Here is a 22,659-nt window from a genome sequence, read left to right as displayed (position 1 = left end):
CCTTTTTGTACTGTATTGCCTCTTTCCACTGCGTCACTACTATCTACTTTAACATTCTTTATTTTAGTAACTAATTCCTGCACCCATTACTCACCTACTTCTCTTTATATTTCACTTTTGGAGCTGCGCTCATACATTAGCAGCATTGTTCTTTTACCTGTATTTTGAACATCTAACCACATTTATCCACACTGTCCCTACATCACACAGCCTCCACTCCAGTTTTCACCTCACTTGTTACCACAGCATAAACACCTTTACTTCAATTACCCCCCTTATTCAGTGTTTACATAATCCTCTGCTTCACCTACTTCTTCCACCCCTATCCTCCCCCTCTAGTCTCCTCCACTTGCTGTTCCACTTTTTTTCTCTCACCAGTCTCCCTTACAACCTTCTACTTCTCTCAACCAGCCTTCCTGTTCCTCCACTCTTAACCACCTCCCTCCCTCCATGGACCACTAAGCCCTATTCCCTACTGTCTCTGCCGGTCCCCTCTAGGGCTGCCGTGAGAAATCCTGGACCAGAGTATAGCAACATCCCGGAAGTCGCCCCCTGGAGGGGGTGTGGCCACTGCATGTTGGGGATGGCTGCACCTCTCTGTGGGTGGGCCTAGCATGTAAGAAGCACCCACTCACAGGAGCATGGCATAGCATCCAGCAGCCGGGACTATAGTACTCACTATTAGGATGGCGGGGCAGTCCCATAATAGCCACATTTTAGCTGGATGCATTTAGATGCTAAAATATAACAGACAAAAATTAAAGGGCAAACTACTTTATTTTGTACATTTCTCATGCAAATAACACATAAATAAAATCTATTTCTGTCATAGAGATAGATGAATGAAGGACTTCATTTTGACATAACACAAGGTCATCTTATACACATTCCGCGGCACATATCCTAACCCACTGCTCCATGCTCCTTCTTCACTATCTACCCCATCTGTGTTGCCCCTGTCTGTTTGCCTGCCCCCCCCCCCCCCCCTTTAGAATGTAAGCTCTCATGAGCAGGGCCCTCATCCCTCATGTGCTTTTCCTCCCTTACTTATACTTATACTATCATGTACTCCTAACTCCCCAATTGACACCTAACACTTCGGTGCTTATGCCCTGCTGCTTGTGGTATGCAGCAATGTTTATAAACCATGTCCTTGTCCTGCATTGTTTTGTACTAATACTACTGTTTTTCTTGTGTGCTCATTTATGTACTGTGTAAGGCGCTGCGGAACCTTTGTGGTGTCATATAAATAAAGGATAATAATAATAATAATAATAGGCAAATTTACAAAACAGACAACTGAGTAGCAAACAAAGCAACACCCCTCCAAAGACAAACAAAAAACAAATGTTATCATTTTGCACTTTAACAAAGTGGTAATATTTGCTTGTTTACAACATAGAAAAAAACCCAGAGGAAACAATACAATTTTAGCAGGTTGTTTGTATTTATATGAAATGTATAGATAAGTTAACATCTCTTTATACTACAGTATAAAAAAAAAAAAAAAAAAATTATATGGGTGAACTTTCACACACTTGTATGGAGTCCAAGGGTTTTCAGTGAAAGAGTTACAGTAACAGGAAACTATTCTCTGACAGTGAATAAGCATCTGACAAATGAAAAAAATGTTTGAACTTTAACACACTTGGCTCCAAACACGAATGTCATATTTACAACCACTACTAAAATGGAAAGTTAGGAAATCTTTCTGAAACTGGCAAACAATTTATATTAATCGGGTTACCATGGCGAAGGACTTAAAACATGAGAAAGTCTTCAATTGCAATACTTTCTGATAAGATTTAGGAAGTGTCTGAACTCTAAATTTGTTGGAATGCTTGAAAAAAATTAAAAATAAATAAAATAAAAGATGAGAAATCAAATGGGCTGGTGCATTGTTCTAGATTGTTACGAGCAGGGACCTCTTTACCCAAATTCTCACGCAAGCACTTTTTTTTGGTGGATATGATTATATTGCGTTGTGGCACCAGATTGTACACATGATTTCTGCACGACAACATTGTCTAAGAGCTTTAGAACAGTCCATATGAAGAACACAGTAAGGAAAGAATGAGGCAAAAAGAATTTGAACTTCTAACATTCTCATTTAAGTGATGGTGGGAATTCAGATACATTTATTGCATCTAATAACACACTGCATAAATATAAACAAATGAAAACGTTAGAAAATAATACACTTGTAGTCGGGGCGGCGGCTCAGCGGCACTAAGCCAGAATCTACTGCGCATGCGCGGGTCTCCGGGAAAATGGCACCCACGCCTACTTTCCCGGGGACATCTTTTCTGTGCATGCGCAGATCACTGGGAAAGTGTCCGCCACCATTTTCCCAGTGAGTGTTTTCTGTTCTGCAGCGCTGATCCGGCGCTGTGGAGCAGCACTTCGGTAATCGGCGGAGAGGTAAGTATAATTACCTATGGGTGCAGGGTGTGCGGTGGGGGGCCCCCCTGGATCCAGGTATCCGTGTGCACCACACACCTTGCACCCATTATAAATATTTGCCCTTCTGCTCTACGGGAGGTTTCTGTCCTTCTTGAGCTCGCCTTAGGACACCTGCGTTACAGTTTGACAGGTGTACCGCCCCAGTCAAACTCCCCACCTGCCACTGTCCCCGGAGCCTATGCTTGTAGTGATAAAATTGGAAATTGGAAAGGTGTGTCCTCCAAGATAGTCCCCTCCTTTTCTCAGACGAGGTGCACAATCAATTGATGTAACAGATCACCACGTGGGTAGAGTAAACAAACGAATGCTCGCATATATGCGTACATGAGCGATATAGTTGAACGTTACATAAAGGTTTTTTATTCCTCTACTGCAGCTCCACAGAGATATTTGTCCACTTTCAATCATGCCAATAAGGGAAAATATTTATCTAGTAGTGTAATCTGCCTTTCTCAAATAAGGTGTGCTAACAAAATAAAGGATCACCACATAAATAGAATGTATGCCTGAATCTTAATTAACAGACTTAATTAATTGCATCCCTTCTCTTAGTCCACACATAACCTCAAATATTTTCTCTTTCTACACTCTCATATCCTCCTGACCCTAAGCCCACATTCCTGTGTGACTGGCTCACCAAGAACCTCTGCAATCTAGCTGATCCAATTTGCAATATGCAACACCTATCCTTGTGTATCAAGACCTATTTCCCTATAGATTGTAAGCTTGTGTGCAGGGCCCTCTTACCTTTATGTCTGTCTGTTACTACTCAGTTTTGTTCTATTAAATGTTGTTTCCAATTGTAAAGTGCAAAATGGAATATGCTGCACTATATAAGAAATGGTTAATAAATACTTCTCAAAACTCTTTCTCTATGGTAAAAAACTGCTATATTTATAAAATGCTAAAAAGAAATCTGAGCAATAGAACCACTATTACACATATCTTTGCGGCCTTCTTAGACATGTTAAGGAAAACACAAAAAAAGTCAATAGATCTAAAAAAAAATAAAAATAAATAAAAATGAGAAAATATCAGATATATAGTACAAGCCGTTATGTAATATATGCAATCGTCCATACAAAAGAAAATGCATTTTGCTAAACTCCACTATCCAAGTCAATGGAAACAAGCTTATGCACATACATTAACATCGATTTACTAGCTCCTGCTTCTCTATAGCTGTCCCAATACGATTAGTAAAACAAATGGAATGTGTATACAGATCCATTATAGTATACAGCCATGGTCAAAAGTTTTGAGAATTACACAAGTATTGGTTTTCACAAAGTTTGCTGCTTCCGTGTTTTTAGACCTTTTTGTCAGATGTTACTATGGTATACTGAAGTAAAATTTCAAGCATTTCATAAGTGTCAAAGGCTTTTATTGACAATTCCATTAAGTTTATGCAAAGAGTCAATATTTGCAGTGTTGACCCTTCTTTTTCAAGACCTCTGCAATTCGCCCTGGCATGCTCTCAATCAATTTCTGGGCCACATACTCACTGATAGCCGCCCATTCTTGCCTAAGCAATGAATTGGAGTTCTTCAGAATTTGTGGGTTTTGTTTGTCCACCCGCCTCTTGAGGATTGACCACAAGTTCTCAATGAGATTAAGGTCTGGGGAGTTTCCTGGCCATGGACCCAAAATGTTAATATTTTGTTACCCGAGCCACCAAGTTATCACTTTTGCCTTATGTCAAGGCGCTTCATCATGCTGGAAAAGGTATTGTTCGTCACCAAACTGTTCTTGGATGGTTGTGAGAAGTTGCTCTTGGAGAATGTTTTGGTACCATTCTTTATTCATGGCTGTGTTCTAAGGCAAAATTGTGAGTAAGCCCACTCCGTTGGCTGAGAAGCAACCCCACACAAGAATGGTCTCAGGATGTTTTACTAAGGGCATGACAGTGGACTGATGGTAGCGCTCACATTTCCTTCTCCAGACAAGCGTTTTTCCAGATGCCCCAAACAATCTGAAAGGGGATTCATCAGAGAAAATAACTTTACCCTAGTCCTCAGCAGTCCAATCCCTGTACCTTTTGCAGAATATCAGTACCGGTATGTCCCTGATTTTTTTTCCTGGAGAGAAGTGGCTTCTTCGCTGCTCTTGACACCAGGCCATCATCCAAAAGTCTTTGCCTCACAGAGCGTGAAGATTTCTGCTGCCATTCCTGAGGAAGCTCTGCACTTGTGGTGCCCCGATCCCGCAGCTGAATCAACTTTAGGAGACGGTCCTGTCGTTGGACGTTCTTGGGCACCCTCAAGCCTTCTTCACAACTATTGAACCTCTCTCCTTGAAGTTCTTCATGATCCGATAAATGGTTGATTTAGGTAGCAGCAATATCCTTGCCTGTGAAGCCCTTTTTGTGCAAAGCAATGATGATTGCACGAGTTTCCTTGCAGGTAACCATGGTTAACAGAGGAAGAACAATCATTTCAAGCTCCACTCTCCTTTTAAAGCTTCCAGACTGTTATTCGAAAAGCACACATCCACTAGCAGATGAGGTAACGACAGTACGAATACGACATCATAATCGTACAAGTCGTTCCCCATCCCCTGCAGTGCCTACACTGAACGATTAGTCGTTCAGTGTAGGCACCCTCCATCATCCCTAAACATGGCCAATCTGTCGTTATCGGCAGATTGATTGGCATGTTCAGCCGATGAGTGTTGTCGGAAACGGCCAGCGGGAGCGCGCATCGCTGGTCGTTTATGCACAATTAATGAGCGATTGCACGATTACAATGTCGTAATCGTGCAATCGCTCATTAACATCTGCTAGTGGATACGTGGCATAACTCAATCAGCATGACAGAGTGATCTCCAGCTTTGTCCTCATCAACACGCTCACCTGTGGTAACGAGAGAATCACTGACATGATGTCAGCTGGTCCTTTTGTGGCAAGGCTGAAATGCAGTGGAAATGTTGTTTTTGGGATTAAGGGGGTCATTCAGACCCGCTCGTGAGCGTCAGTACGCTCGCAAGCGGGTCGATGTTCCCCACTGCGCATGCGCACGACGGAGGGAGCTCCGTCGTGCACATGCGCGAGATCTGGGGAGCGACGGGCTTTCCATCGCTCCGGGTCTCGCACCAGAGGGGGCGTGCTGTCGATGTTGATTGACAGCACGCCCCCTTTGGTGGGCGTGCCTGCCAGACGGAGGCGTTCCCATGGGAACGCCTACTGTCTGAAGCCGGCCCCACTGACATCACTAGTGATGTCAGTGGGAGTCATTTTGGCTCTGATAGAGCCAAAATCACTCCAGGGCTTGTGGCAGGGAGACCCTACCGCAGGGTCTCCGTCGCAAGTCCGATGGTCGCGATGGTTTTGGCCGCTCGCATATGCTGTGGGTGGTCACCCACAGCTATACGAGCGGCCAGGAGGCCGCTCCATTTTCATGGAGGAGGGCCCTGATTCAGAGCGAGCGCTCTGGTCAGAGCGTTCAGCTCTGAATCAGGCCCTAAGTTCATGGTCATGGCAAAGAGGGACTTTGCAATTAATTGCAATTCTTCTGATCACTCTTCATGACATTCTGGAGTATATGCAAATTGCCATAATAAAAACTGAAGCAGCAGACTTTGTGAAAACCAATACTTGTGTCATTCTCAAAACTTTTGGCCATGGCTGTACAGTATACTAGCTTTCCAATACAGGTTTACTACGCATAGACTAAATTGCCTTCATTTAAAAAAAAAAAAAAAAAGCTATGTGTATCCAGCATTTACTCAACTGTGTGTACATTCGGACTTATTTTATTTGTACAGTTCATGCACACTGCCAAGAACTAGTAATAACAACATGTTCAGTATATGACATTGCACACGACTACGGTCAGGTTAGTTTACTTACCTTTCTTTTCAAAGTTATTGTTGCTGCTGTTTTTCTCTAACTCTGTAACAACATTTTTATCTAGATTGAGCCTGGTCTTCTGGTTATCAATTCTGCTGCTCTGAATCTAAAAAATAAGCAACTTATTAAGAAATGACCATTACCCACACATTCACACACTGTAAAGTGGCTGTTTAGTGCATCGGCCATACAACCAGATCAGGAGGCAATTATTGAAACATATGTATTAAATAAAATGAGCATGTTGCTTGTTGAATTTGTCACAGCCTGTGCTGCGGTTAAGGGGAGGGGGCTTATTGGTTGTACCTTGAAGGTGAGATTCTATGGTTATGTTTTGGAGGTATTCTGGGAAGTAGCTGGAAGGCAGTCTTGAAGGCTTCTTGTCCCAAGCTCGAACATCATAAATTTATGATTGACACCAGGATAGAAAGATACAAATCAAGTGTCCGGATGTATGGGCACGACACTTGGTTTGGTTAGTGGACATGGTTTTGTGGTCCCTGTGGGTGTTTTGTTGCCCAGTACACTTAAGGATAATGTAAGGTTTTTTTAAATGGTGACCTGATTATCTCCACTGCTTGGTCTTGTGATGATATGTTGAAAATTTATAGGACTGATGCTTCTCTGTCTAAATTCATTTGGTCTGCAGTTATGGCCTCTAAATTTAAAAATGATGCCAAAAGTATATGGTTATAATTACAGTGATAAAAGTATTGACTCACTTTGTTTTGTATGTTTTTAATCTGCAGATTCTGTTTGTCCAGTTTGTATTGCTGGTATTGTATCTTTTCCAAAAGTTCATTCATCCTTTTTTTTTGCATCTCCATTTGTGACTGAAATAAAGCAGATATCAAATTTTAAAAACGTTAAATAGTTTTTGACAGTTCTGATCTATTTGTCCCAAAAATTAGGAATTCAAGAAAATACATTAGGCCAGAAAATGTTTTCCAGCCCTCACAAGAAGCGGTCAGATCTTTTGGATCTATAGAGCAGAAAGCTGTATCGTGATCATGGTGCTCAAGTTCAGTATTCAAAAGGCAACCCCTCATGGTCTTCAATCATAACAGGGGAGCCATGCTAATCATTAGGGCTCCTATAAAAGAAGTTAAGGAATGCTTGCAAATTCTCACCCTTAGGAAGAAAAGCCCAGTCATGACATAAGAGAACATTAAACTGGTGGTCGTTAAAAGTAGTTATTTCAGGTTTAAAATAATAATCAGTACATTTTCAGTACAGGCTGAACCGGTCTTCTGCTTCCGTTACAAAAAGCACACACGCTTCCCAATGGAAGGACTCTCAGACATCCCATACAGATTAGGTAGGAATTACCTTAGTATAAAAAAGTAGACTTAAAAGGATAGATTCAACTTTATTTCAATATGGCCCAATCAGTGAGAGATTTTACACTTAACTTGGGTACACACGGTACGATGTAGGTAACGATCCAGTCTCGTTAGTTATTTCCCTTGAGCTCCTGAACACTCCCGGACAAACAACATTGTGCATACACATAGAACGATTGTACAATCGATCAAACGATATAGATAGGTCCTTAACGACTGTAAATCCTTAAGGACCTATCATTTGGCAGCAAACAACCTCAAGATGCATCTTCTGTCTCCCCGTCAGCTGGAACAAAATGGTGGAGTGGAGTGGCCAGGAAAATTGATGACAAATCGTTCATCATGCATACACACGGAACGGTGTGTGCCAATCTTTCTGCATGTTGAAGAGATCAGCCGCCATGATGACAATGGGAGCGCGCATCGGCATAGTTATCATGCCCACACAAGGCACTTTTTAAACGATATGTCATTCCAATAGGTCGAAAACGGCCATATCGTTTAACAAAATCGTACCATGTGTGGGGGCCTTTGAAGTGGAGAGACCAGACATACCAATAAACAGTCATCTACAATTTCAAAGGAAATGACAGTGGTAATCAGTATCCAGCACCAAAGAGATATTAAATGATTCAATCAGTTCTCTTAGATCAGGGATAGGGAACCTCAGGCCCGGGGGCTGTTTAAGGTCTCTGGAATAATTTGGTCTGGCCCTTTTAGCTTTTTCCTGCTAGCCTAACCTGGCTAGCAGGGTGCCAGGAATGGCACCCTGCAGCCAGAATCTATGCAGCAGTGCTGCCTGGAGCATCCTTAGGACGCTGCAGACGGTCACACCGCTGCCCTTACAGCTCCCCGGAGCATCCTCAGCATGCGTCGGGCATTGTTGTAATCACTGCCAATTGTGGCCCCCGCCCCCATCGCACTGAGTGGGCGTGGCCTGCACCAGGCCCATGAATAAGGTTATATATATCAAAATGGCCCTCGGCGGAAAAAAGGTTCCCCACTCCAGTCTTAGAAGAAGAATAACAGATTTATGTCCTTGGAGACTAATGGTGCATACACACGGTCAGATTTTCCTTCAGATCTATACAGTAACGATTTTAAAAATCGTTCAATCGTTCACATCTGAAGGAAAATCTGACGACTGAACGATGAACGATGCGCGTTCCTGATGGTCAGATAACGATATCTGACATCTGATGTGTTTGCAGTCAGATTTGGACGATTCCATTCATTTTAATGCAGTCAAAAATCGTTCATAGTTCAAATCGTTCATCTGACACAAGTGGAGATGATGCCTATAGCAACCAATCAAATTCTACCTATTGCCTTCTAGAACAGGGGTTCCCAACCACGGTCCTCAAGGCACACTAACAGTCCAGGTTTTAAGGATAGCCATACTTGAGCACAGGCAACATAATTAGTACCTTAGTTATTTTGATTAAACCATCTGTGCTTTAGCATGGATATCACCAAAACCAGGACTGTTAGTGTGCCTTGAGGACCGAGGTTGGGAATCACTGTTCTAGAAGGTGCTAGATAAATGTTAAGTAGAATCCAATTGGTTGCCATGGGCAACATCTCCACTTCTAAAAACCTGCACTTTAGTAAATATACTCCATTGCCTTTAAAACAGAGAAAGATCTCCTCATTCCCACAACAACCCTTACATTTCTAGGGTTCATCCTAAAAATCCCTTTTTTATCACTGAAAATTCTCAAAAACAAAATGACAAAATATACAATTTATTTAACCAGGTATCCTCCACACACCATTTTTATTAACAGAATCCAAGTTACTCATCTGCAAACAGGTATGCCAAGAATACTCATTTTCAGAAAACATTATTTGACTTGGACATTCATGCAAGCGCTCAGGCATGAAGGAGTCAAGCCATCTTCCCCTCCATGTCAGCCAATAGATACGCTGTTCAAGCTAAAGGGCATATTCAATTAAGTGCGAAAAGTCCCCTACTTTGCGCACGCCAGACTTGTCGCCGACATTGCTGGTTTTCCATGGGAAAAAGTATCGCACTTATCCCCGTATTCAATTAGAAATCGGCGAAACTGGGACCCGGCGAATCGGACCAGGCGAAAAGTGCTGTCAGATTTTGGGAAATCCGCCTGACACCCCCCAAAAGATGCACTGACATTGGGGATCACTATAGATACCCCCGAATAGCCCTGCTGAAGGTATTTGGGGTACTTAAATGCTCTCAATAGCTGCTAATTAGCGTCTTTGCACAAGCGGTGAAGAATAGCATTTTGCATTTTTTTTGGGGTGAAAATAGTCCCTGCAAATTTGGGGTACATAAAAATGGGTGCTAGCGTATTTTGAAGTTGCAAAAGTGAAGTTTTAAATTTTTTTTAAAAATCCACCTGCCGCAACCACCTGCAAACGTAAAATCACCTGAGGCATACTTGGGGACTCCCCTGGAGTCTGTTTTGCTAGTTTTTAAGTTTGTCCCCCAACTTTGTACTTTTTCACCTCCTTTTTCAAAATAATTTTTTGGGGTGTTCTTAAGTTTTTTTTAAACTTTTTTGACACAGTTTAGCTTTGGGGGGACTGTCCCAAGGGAGCAGGGGGGTTCCCGCAAGTTTGCACCCCAAAACCCCAATTCTGCGCTTATTTCCGCCAGCTTTCATAGGCAAATCTTTTTCGCCTATTCCAATGCATTGACTTTCCGCACCGGCGAAAAGTATTTGGAATTGAATACTGGAATTAGTTTTCTCCTGGCGAAATGACATCACTGGCGATACTTTTCCGCAGAAACTGGCTTCTCGTACCTAATTGAATACGACCCTAAGGGTAAAAAAAACAGCCAAAAAAAACCCGCTTCTCTAAAAGGTCGTAGAGGATTTTCTTAGGCCAAAATAATAAAAGGAACATGGTCAAGAGAAGAACAAAAAAGTAAACTTATGGGAATTAAAAGTAGTAAATTAGCAGTAAAAGCCCTAGTGCCACCCCCTCAGAGGGAATGCCAGTTCTAAACCAATCGGACCAGAGTATATTATTTAAACAAAATGGGAGGCCCATGTTGCATGCTCCAGAAACTTATAAAAGGGGTCTTTCTCAGTGGGCCAAGGCATTACAGAAACACATTCACCTCATTGCTTAGTTAGTAGAATTATTGCCATGCCAAAAGCATTTTCCAATCTCTACATCCCTAAAGGCTACTGTACTATGGGGTCTATTTATCAAGCAGTGAGAAAGTGTGGAGAAGAGAACCAGTGGAGATGTTGCCCATAGCAACCAATCAGCTTGGAAGTAGCATTTATCAAGTACAGTCTATAAAGTAATAGGTAGGAGCTGATTGGTTGCTATGGGCAACTTCTCCACTGGTTCACTTCTCCACTCTTTTTACTGCTTGATAAATAGACCCCTATATATCTAACACCAGGATACTTTTTTTGTTATCAATCCTTCCAACACACAAAAACTATGGTTTATATCAACAGCCCCTGGGGGTTGAAAAAAAAAAAAAAACAGCAAAAGTGAGGAGATTGTTGTATGCGTGCTGTAGTGAAACAATACTTCATGTTACTTACCTAGATTTATATGGTTTCTTCTACAGAGCAGAACACTTCCCTTTAGGGCTCCATAGACATTCAGAGTATCATTACAGGGAATTTATATCCATGAGCTTACAGAAACACTGCTTTATAAGGGTCAGATCGATGCACAGAACAACCAGCTGCAATAATGAAAACAATTTAAGGGGGTCTTAGTGACCAAATGAAAAGCATTTAGGTAATAATCAGGACTGCTGCTGTCACTAGTTGAACTATGGATATTGCCTAAAGGTGGCTACACACCTAGCAGATATATCTGTAGATGTTGGTCGTTCATATACACTGAACAACCATCATCTTCCAGGCAGCCACGGGTCCCGCTGGCCAGTTTCGCTCCCCTTCCCGCAGCTGCATGTGTACGGGTGGTATGCAGACCGCTCATACATACTTGCCGATGGACAGATATGTCTGCAGATATATCTGTACATCGGCTGTGCTGCACAGCCGACGCGATATGTCTGTGAACGACGTCATTCACAGACATAATCGCTGGTACACACTGGCCGATGGGCACCATATATATTGGCCGATTAATTAATCAGCCAATACATCAGTGTGTACCCAGCTTTAGGCACCAAAATTAGGGGGCAGGGGCACCTATAGTACTGAAGTAGTGACATAATGCAAATCATTTTGTGTGTTTGTTTTTCACATCACCCCCACACTAAGCAGTGAGATGGTGGGGAGCAGACTAATGTACCAAAGTATTTTTCAATTATCTTATTTGTGAGTACAATACATTTTTTCGCTACAGGTGTGGCAATTATTTTCTTGGAGTAATTCATCTGATGTTCAAATCAGATGGAGGTGCAGCTCTGATTTCTGAATTCATTATAGCCTACTACTGTACTGATGCATAATTTTGTAAAGTTATACAATTTGCCAGTGGGTTTATTAATGGCATAGAATCTGCAGAGACATTACAATATAGGAAACCACAGCCCGTGTGCGAAGTCAAATTCTGTTTATTGAGGGGAGTATATTACAAAACTACTGAATTGAGAGTAGTTAGTATGGGAGTGCATGAAGAACAGGAAGGTGGAAACAGCATGGCTGACATGGAGCTGGCAGAGGGCTGAGATAGAGCTGACAAATGGAACCAGAGCAGTAGGATAGTGAGAACATGGGGGAAACCTTAGAGGTAACTGTAGTTATGTCACCAGCTTACAGTGCAAAACATCTGTTTTATACATATGTGATGCTAATATATGAGTGCCTGAACATCTTAACTCATTAGAACGATAAATGTTCCACCTACTATAAATGATGTGGAGATCTAGGACTTGTATGAAAGCACTTAAGGCCGGAACACACTAGACGATGTCTAGTGTGTACCAACCTCGACAGGGCCCGGCGGAGTGTTGCCATACCGAATGCAGCAGGGCCCCTGTTGACGGTAGTGCCCGGCGATGACGCGCGCATCATCAGTGACATAGCGGGTACACACTGCCCGATGTGGACGATATGTTGTCCGATCCGCCGGACATTAGACTAAGGGTGTACCCGGCATTAGACTAAGGGTGGGTACACACCTGAACGACTTGTAATTTACTGATTTTACATTAAATTGCCCTTGAAGCCAGAACATACAATATGGAGCCTACACACTAATATCGCATACGACTGAACGATATATTGTATCGTTTGATTGTATACGATTTATCACTGGTAACATATGACGTCAAAATTGGCCAATTCGGACCGACATATTGTCTGGTTGGCCGTACACACTACACGATTAGCACCTAATCGCATGCGTCACATATGATCCGCGGGAGTGCGCAATAGTGCGTACACACTAGCTGCTATGCACAATTTGTCATGCCAACAAGGCAAATTGTCCCATTATCAGCCAAGTGTGCAGAAGGCCTAAAACCTCGAGCTTTGGCTGTGGAACTTCTTGGGGATTTCCAATAACTCTTAATACTGACAGTAAGGGGTAAATTATATGGCATATAATAATGTTTTGGGTAGTATACAAAAAACAAAAACGCTCTCTGCCACCCATTTGCTAAGGAGTGTGCCTGCAATATTGTATCCCAAATGCATATAAATTCAGAAGCTAAGCAATCTGCATTATGGGGACATTAGACTGCAAACATCAAACATGGGACATTCATGTGTATTTTCTCGGTCATTTAATCTGCAATTATAGCACAATTACTATATATAACAGTGAGCAGTACATGTTCAATACCTGCAACCCTTAGATCAGAAAAATGAGAGATATGGTAAGAACTTAACTTTGTTATCTCTCTTTATTCGAAGTCTATAGGGTCCACAGGGAGACCTTGGGGTACAGGTGATGGCAACGTCATCCGGGCACCACGCAGTTAAAATTTTTCTCCCAGGTGCACTGGGTCTCCCTCTATACCCAATCCCCGGGCCAGAGGCACCTCAGTTCGTAGTAAGCCAAAGGCCAGAGGAGTATAAAAGAGAGAGAAGAAAATCTGGAACACTCAAAAATCACAGGAGACGGAAAAACCGGTGGCCAGAGTGAAGCCCATCTGAAGCACAGGTGCGTCAAGGTGAGTGCCCTGTGGACCCTACGGAGTTCGAAGAAAGAGAGATGATAAAAGGTAAGTCCTTACCATATCTCTCATTTTCTTCTTCAGGTTCCATAGGCTCCACAGGGAGACCTTGGGGATTTCCCAAAGCAGTCCTTTTAAGGGTGGGGACGCTCCTGAGCTGAAAGGAGAATCCGCCGCCCAAAGGAGCCATCTTGAGAGGCAAAGGTATCGAATGCATAATACCTCAGAAAGGTATGGACAGACAACCATGGACAGGCCGCCTTACAAAGCTAAACAGCCAAGGCACCACGGCGAGCTGTCCACAAGGGACCCACAGACCGAGTAGAATGAGCAGTCACAAAAGGCGGAATAGGAAGGCCCTCTTGAATGTAAACCTCAGAGATCATCTTACGAAGCCATATATCCAATGTTTGTTTATTGGCTGGCCAACCCTTCTTGTGAAATCCGTATAGGACAAAAAAGGAGTCTGACTTCTGAAGGGAACTGGTACGGTCCACATAAATCCGGAAGGCCCGTACCACATCAAATGAGGCCTCACCTGCCGAGAGGTCTGGAGAATTAAAAGCGACAGGAAAGTGTCCCCAAGTCTGACACTCTTCTGTAAGCCATTTGAGATCCACTGAGTCCAGGGGTTCAAATGGAGGGCCCTAAGGACAACAGCCAAATCCCAAGGAGCCAAAGGAGAGATGAAGGGAGGCTGAATCCGGAGGACGCCCTGAAGGTAAGTGCAGACATCTGGAAGAGGAGCAATCCTATGCTGGAACCACACAGAGAACAGAGACATGCACCTTCAGTGAGGCAAGGCGGAGACTGAGATCCAAACCCGCCTGCAGGAAAGCCGAAGTCTGGATATACATGGGACGACACCATTGAAAGTAGGTATGCCACTGCCCTGTGGGTAAACCCTGGCAGAGGCTGGTTTACGCACTCGGAGCATGGTGTTAACCACAGCGCCGGAAAAACCTTTGGACCTTAGGAGGGATGTCTCAAGAGCCACGCCGTCAAAGACAAACGACCCAGGTCCAGGTAAAGGCAAGGACCTTGAGACAACAGGTCCGGATGTTGAGGCAACAGCAACGGTGTCAATGGAGAGACTCTGAAGATCTGTGTACCAGTGACATCTGAGCCACGCTGGAGCCACTAGCAGGACAGTGACTCCTTCTTGTTTGAACATCCGAATTACTTGAAGAAGAAGGAAGATTGGAGGGAACAGGTACGCAAACTGGAAGGTCCACTGTACTGACAGAGCGTTTTCCAAGTTCGCCCCAGCATCTCTTGTTTTGGACTCGTACACTGGCAGTTTGTGATTGTGCTAGGAGGCCATGAGGTCCACGTCCGGAAGGCCCCACCTGTTCACTAGGAGCTGAAACACCCCTGGATGCACGTCGTGATGGTTGAGGAAGTCCGCATCCCAATTGAGAACTCCTGGAATGAACACTGCCGATATGGCTGAGAGATGACCTTCCGCCCATGTCAGAATGCGTGACACCTCTGTCATTGCCGCCTGACTTCGAGTTCCTCCTTGATGATTGATGTAGGCCACAGTTGTGGCGTTGTCTGACTGAACTTGCACGGGTTTTCTGTGAAGTATGAAAATGGCTTGCTGTAGGGTCCTGAAGAACGCCCGAAGTTCCAATATGTTGATTGGCAGGGCAGACTCCTCTGCAGTCCACCGCCCCTGAAACGAGTGTGTATCTGTCACTGCGCCCAAAACCCGGAGACTGGCGTCCGTCATCAAGAGGACCCAACCGGAATCCAAAAGGGGCGCCCCTTGGTGAGGTGACACGTCTGCAGCCACCAATCAAGAGACAGACGCACCTCCGGACAGAGCAACATCATTTCAGCTTTTATCCGATGGGGTAATCCGTTCCACCTGGAGAGGATCAATTTCTGCAGAGGCCGGGAATGAAACCAAGCATATTCCACAATGTCGAATGTCAATACCATGGATCCCAGTAACTGCATTGCTGAGTGGATTGACACTCGGCGTCTGTGAAGACATCTGCGTACTCGCGTCTGCAAAGTGGAGATCTTTTCTGCGGTAAGAAAGATCCTTTGCTGTTGTGAATCCAACAGAGCTCCCAGATGGAGCATCCTCTGGGATGGAGTCATGGAGGACGTCCTCCAATTGATCATCCACCTGTGAGTCAGAAGCACAGAAATCGTAAGCTGTAGATGGTGGTGAAATACCTTTGGAGACCCTGCCAACAGTAAAAGGTCGTCCAGGTAAGGTAACAGGCGGACACCCTGCCATTACCAGTAGAGAGGCCAAACGGCAGAGCCCAAAACTGGAAATGTTGTTGCAGTACAGCAAACCTGATAAAACGCTGGTGAGATGACGCAATCGGAATATGTAGGTATGCATCCTGAATATCCAGCGACACCATAAAATCCCCAGGTTCCATAGCCAGTATAATTGAGCGCAGAGTTTTCCATCCTGAACCGAGATACCCTGAGGAATTTGTTCAGGGACTTGAGATTGAGGATAGGTCGATAAGGTCCGTTCGGTTTCTGAACCAGAAAGAGATTGGAGTAATAACCGGTTCCTCTTTGAGGTAACGGTACAGGTACTATGACTCCTGCTTGAAGCAAAGATTGCACGAACTTCTGGCTTTGTAAGGCCTTGTCATTGTCTGACAGAGGGCCTGTGCAGAAAAACTGATGGGGAGGTCTTCTGCAGAAGGAGAGGGCATACCCATGAGAGACCACTTCTCTTACCCAGGTGTCTGTGGTGGTCTGACACCAGCACTTTGCGAACTGAAGAAGTCAGCCTCCCACCCTGGTATCCCCTAAGGGGAGGCCCATCAAGTCAGGCCGAGGACTTGTCGTCGGACTTGGCAGCCGGACGTCTCATACTCCAAGCCTGCTTCTTGGGCTTGTCAGTCTTTTTGGGGGATGACTGCCTAGAAAAGGGCTGACCCCTAGGTTTACCTTGGGGCCGATAGGATGAAGTCCAAGACCCTAAGGAAGTAGATGCCGAAGGCAGACCCGCAGACTTAACCGCTGCCAACTTATCCACAATCTTGTCCAGGTCCGGACCAAACAAGATTTCACCATTATAAGGTAAACCCTCTAATCCTTTCTTAGAGTCTGCGTCCGCTCACCAAGAGCGCAGCCACAAGGAGCGGCAAGCTGAAACCGCAGCAGCCGAAATCCTGGCGTTAAGAGGCTGACATCCAAAGCAGCCTCATTAATATAGGTCATACAACAAACTAAAGATCCTGGCGCTATTCAAGGAGATACTAAATAAATTAAAAACACAGATGTTTTCAATTAATTATAATAAAGCAGCAAGTCTTGTACTATGGGGTTTGTGAATACCCATAAAAGAGAAAAAAATTATTTGATCACAGACTGCGCTAATACGCCTTTTTAGTGTTTAGACCGCAGAATCCACATGCATCCATAAAACAGTCATGGCTCCAAACATTATATAAATATACACATTTTTATTATAAAAATATGTTTCAATTTGTAAGAAATCAGCTTTCAATTGACAGATACACTATCACTTAGGTTGCAACAATAAGACTCTAATGAGCATAAATAACTACATTAAAAACACCACTTGAATAAATAGTGCATAAGAGTATCATGAGCAAACTGAGTTGGAATAGTTGATAGGCACCTAAAAGTGCAAAAAAAAAGTCCAGTTAAATTGTTAAATTAATATCCAGAAAAAATTTGTCATGTGTAATTGGTCTGATCAGGTGAGTATGCCGCTGTGGGTCAATGGTACCTGTCCTTTGCCAAATAGGCTGTGCATCGCTGCGGTGTATAGAGGACGGTTTTCCCAGAGACTGTCGGAGGGTGCCAAAACAGGGTTGACGTTACCTCAGCAATCGCTAGGTCTCCCTTCGCGGCTGTGCAGCCTGCTAGACTTGCCGGGTCAGAGCCAATATGAAGTGGCCTCCTTAAATTGCCTGGAATACCGCTGAGCAAAGCAGGAAACTGCTTGTAAAGTATGGAGAAGGTACATCCAAAATAGATCATCCACATGCAAATGACAACATGCAATAAGGGGGAGGGCAAAACCAACTGCTGTGGGAACCCCATCGGGGGAAACACAGGAGGTACTGCCAAACGCCCCAAAGCCTAAACGAAGCACACCCAAGGAGGCTCCTGCAAGGTGGCTGAGTCCATAGAGGGGCTGGAGGATTATAACACCTCACACATAACCCCTCTTGCACCATGTCTCCCGCACCTAACCCTGCCGCACATGATTTGCATGACAGCAGGGCGGGAGCCCCATTATCCTCACTTTCAGACATGTAGAGAAGAAAGTGCATGCTGTATGTGCCAAAAACACAGATATTGTATAAATGTGAGGTATAATACACACCCTGACAACACTTGTACTGTAAGGGCTCAGAGAAAATTAAAAGGTAGAGTAATATGGCTGACAGAATGAGAAAGAAACACAGACAGACAGCGCTAGCTTAAAGTCACATACAATGCAGAAAACACCTGCACAATGGCACTACAAGTCAACTACACAGACTCAGTGTCTGGTAGGCTATAGTGCTACATACGCTGACCAGTATTTGAGGTGAGGTATGTAGGGGGACCCAGGTTCCGCACGTCCAGAGAGATCTGCGACTAGCCAGGTAAATAAAATGGCCGCCAGAGACTCCGTGGGAGCGTACCCGTAGGAGAGCTTACTCAGCCCAGCCATACCGCAGTGGAAAGGCGCGCTGAGCAGAGGGGAGGAGCCGGCTGTGAACAGGGAAAGTTGCCTCTCCTGGCCGGCAATTAACCCCAGGGACGCTGGTATACGCACCAGCCTAAGTCCCTGGTGGTCTAGTGGAAGCACAGGGTATCTGAGCCTGGCTCCATCTGCCGCCATCTCTGGGCCGTCCCCAAAACCCGGGAGGAAAAAAGGACTGCTCAAAGCGGATCAACGCAAGCAGTGACTCGCTGCTTACCTGTTCCCCGTGACGTCCGGCCGCAGTCCAGGGAGTCCCGCGGGGTCTTTGCTCTAGCACAGACTCCGGAGTCCCACCGAGATCCCTGGATCAGTACCGGCGTCAGCGGGGTGATGGAGCGGCAGCGTGGACGTCCTCTGGACTGTTCAACGCTGTCCGCTCTGAAGAGAAGCTATTGAAAATCTTCAGGGGCTGGAACAGCCCCACTGCTGTACAGTGACCCGACTCCAGCCGGGCACCCAACGAAACTGAGGTGCATCTGGCCAGGGTGCAGGGTATAGAGGGAGACCCAGTGCATCCTGGGAGAAAAATTTTAACTGTGTGGTACCCGGATGACTTTGCCATCATCTATACCCCAAGGTCTCCCTGTGGAGCCTATGGACCCTGAAGAAGAAATAGCTTATACAAGTGGGTGGAGTTTTTCAGCACTAGCAATAGTGATAAAGAGAATAATCACTTGTTCTACACTACGCCAGACGGTACATAGAAAAACAAACACAGTGCTACCCAAAAGAAGTTTATAAAAAGATGCCAGAGCTATTTTTATAAATGATGGGCATTTTGATAGTTTATTTGAACATCGTTTTTTTATTATCTCATAAATATATATGGAGCATGATAACAAAAAACCACACATATACCAAGAAAAACAAATATGCCCAGAGATGGAGACGTGGAGATGCACACAAACAGTACCACACTCCAAGTATTGCAAGTTATGATGTTGCTCTTATTAGGAGAAGTGTATGGTGATAAGAGAGGGAAACTAAATTACCTTGTGGTGGATTATTGCAAAAAATTCATTACATAATACTTTTCTATAGACAAAATAAGAAATAAAGAGATAATAATATTGTTGTTAGAGTCTGTGTTTGTTGTGGACCCATGGTGGTCACAGGAGTAAACACTGGAACAGGTTTAAATTGAGTAGGTTGTTTAATATGAATTTGGTAGACAAGAACAATAAGATAAACTAAAGTCCAGTATGCAGAGTAATGGCTGAGAGGGATAATCGGAATAGCTGTGATGATAGCTGAAAGGGAAATCCAGTAATGCTGTGATGATGGCTGAAAGGGAAATCCGGTAATGCTGCGATGATGACTGAAAGGAGAATCCGATAATGCTGTTATGATGACTGAAAGGAGAATCCGATAATGCTGTGATGATGACTGAAAGGAGAATCCGATAATGCTGTGATGATGGCTGTACAGGAATGGGTTAACTGCGGAGACAGGTTCAGGCAGGAGTGGGTCTGGTGGAAGGTGCAGGGTGATCTCCAGCAGTGCAAGGCAAGGCAGAGCAGTGCAGGCTGCAGGGAGCCGAAGGCAGACAAGGAGCTAGGGCAAGCATCGGAGCAGAGGTCATAGGTTCAGAAGCGCAGGAACTCTCTCACAGCTGACGCTGTGAAACTCGTTGCACGGGCAACTACAGGGCGCTCCAAACACCCTTAAGTACCCAGCAACAGAACGTGATAGGCCAGAGAGAGCAGATGACCCAGAAACGATTGGCCAAAGACAACATGGTGGCGCCCAGACTGCCGTAACGCGGAGAAGCCACTAGTCTTACCCCTGTCAGTGCGGCCCAACGCTGGCAGACCTCTGCGCACACACAATGCCAATCTCCTCACGCCAGCTCCCCCGCCAGAAGGACTGCGCCAGAGCACCCTCACCGGTAATGACCGTAAACCTCCACGCCGCGAAACCTGGGTCGTGACAATTGTTTAACATTGTCCTATACAGTGTGTAATATGTAGTGCGTTTGGCGAGCAATTGTGCACCAAAAATGGTTGTTGATTCTTATATTATAGTGAAGAAACAGCATGGCTCATTACATTAGAATCGAAATTAAAGTTAAAATACACTTAAATTGCAAAAACTGAACATACCTACTCATTAACGTATACCCTGTAGCGTACACAAATAGCTTTCATAGCATTCCTCCTGAGGGTCTGCTAATGATTTACAGACCGTTAGTCTTGAGAACATTGCCCTATTCCCCATGTCAGATACATGAGGGGAGGGAATTGTTTTGATTTTGAGCAAAATAACATTGAGCCTGATTCAGAGATGGACGCAGAACACATTGCTGCCGCTTTGGACATAGCAGCGATGTGTAAATATGCTAATGCTGCAGGAGGCGTCTGAAGGAAAAAGACGCCTCCTGTCAGCATCTGACATCCAAGTGCTGTGCCCGAATATGCAGCATTGGAACAACATTGCTACCGTCGCTTGCAATGTTTCCATCATTGGCCATGTGAGTAAGCAGAAGCTTACTCAGACTGGCTCCCTTCTGAGGCCAGGATATCTGTATCCTTAGTCAGACTCTAACCTCTGCACTCCCAGAAAACGAGGGCAACACGCTCTAGTTTCCAGAAATGCAGGCCGGCACCACCCTCTCCCCACCCCAAAATGCTGTGGCTTGTGGGCCCTGCATTTGATCATGCAGGACTCGTTCTGTGCAGACACTCCTCCAACTGAAATGTACGTTAATCATCGGGTTTATGTATATGAATCAGATCCATTGTACATCACCCATGCATTTTAGAAAACTGTATAAATACACCAGTTTTTAGTAAACAATAGTATATATAATATATATATATATATCTTTATTTTTTGTGATAACTTGGGGTAATTAGCTCAGTAGAGGTGGATTGGTGCAGTGTTTAGGTGCTTAATGAGGGTCCACACACAGCTCCTAAGTAAATAGACTCAATGGTGCTTTACTTCCAGCATGGAAATCAGGAAACAGAAAATAACAAACAACCTAGCCCTTGTTTAGGGCACTAGCTCACTTCTTGAACCCTCTCTATCAAGGTGCAGCTAGTCTGCAAATAAAGTCTCTGCCGGTCTGTTGATGCCGGCTCCATCCTGGCTTGGCTGCCACAGCTATACAAACACCATCATTCTTGGTGGCCTTCCCTGTATCCTCGAGGTATAGGCCCTGTCTTCCTCAGCCTGCAGCCCAGCTGCTTCAATGTCACATAGTCTTAGAGGTTTATGGTACCCCTCTGCCTCCTGCATGGTCCAGACACAAGCCTCCTGGCCCCCAATGGCCTGCTTAGCTTCATTGGGCTCTCTGACTGCCACAGTCCCACATAGGCTGTCTCCAACAGCAGCCTGAGTGGTCCGCCTTCTCATCAGGCCACACCTGAGCTCTCTCCACAAGGCAGCACACAGGTGTGTCACAACTCAGTATTTTCTACCCTGTGCGCAAGGATCTCACCAACCCCACACAGAACCTGTTGCTCACCAACACCATCTCTGGTGATACTACCACAGTAATAATAGTAATAATAATAATACTTTTGTTACACATATATATACATACACACAAAAAGTTTTCGTCAGGTGTGGAAAAAAGCTGCAAAGTAAGATTGCTTTCAAAAATAGAAGTGTTAGTACTATTTTTATCAATTAACAAAATGCAACGTGAATCAACAGAGGAGAAATATAAATCAAATCAATATTTGGTGTGACCACCTTTTGCCTTCCAAACAGCATCAAATTCTTAAATTTTTCTAGGTACACTTGCACACAGTTTTTGAAGGAACACGGCAGGGAGGTTGTTCCAAACGGTATCGGTATGCAGTTCCGACAGACGGGATCCAGGCGGTCAGAATCCCGACAGGGTTAACATACTGACACTTCGTGGTCGATATGCTAACCCTCCCCCTCTCCCTACTCTAACCCTCCCTGGTGCCTAACTCTAACATCCCCCTCCCCGCAACCTAAACCTCCTCCCTTAGTGCCTAATCGCCCCCCCCATCCCGCTACTTACCTTCAGCATCCCGACAGTTGAGATGCCGGTGCCGGGATTTTGACCGGCATCAGTATTCTGGTGCCGGTAAGGTAAGCGTCGGCATTAAGACTGCCGGGATGCCAATAGCATACTATTCCAAACATCTGGAGAACTAACCAGATTTTCTGTGTATGTAGGCTTGCTCAAATCCTTCTGTCTCTTCATGTAATCCCAGAC

At 44.5% G+C, this 22,659-nt stretch overlaps 1 protein-coding gene across 1 annotated transcript in view; it reads right to left on the bottom strand.

The window, feature by feature from the left end:
- The window catches only part of ANGPTL4 (angiopoietin like 4), a 94,659-nt gene that overhangs the window by 65,534 nt on the left and 6,466 nt on the right, over positions 1–22,659 (bottom strand). Inside the window, exons 2-3 of the mRNA XM_088444089.1 lie at positions 7,033–7,143; positions 6,311–6,416 (exon numbers count right to left, since the gene is read on the bottom strand). Coding sequence (XP_088300215.1) covers positions 6,311–6,416; positions 7,033–7,143 — 217 coding nt within the window. The remainder of the gene's footprint in view (positions 1–6,310; positions 6,417–7,032; positions 7,144–22,659) is intronic.

Source organism: Taudactylus pleione, unplaced genomic scaffold (assembly GCF_031769625.1).
Source record: "Taudactylus pleione unplaced genomic scaffold, aTauple2 ptg000347l, whole genome shotgun sequence".
NCBI classification, from domain to species: domain Eukaryota; kingdom Metazoa; phylum Chordata; class Amphibia; order Anura; family Myobatrachidae; genus Taudactylus; species Taudactylus pleione.
The sequence above is the reverse complement of the archived record's forward strand: the minus strand, read 5'-3'. Positions and strand labels throughout refer to the sequence as shown.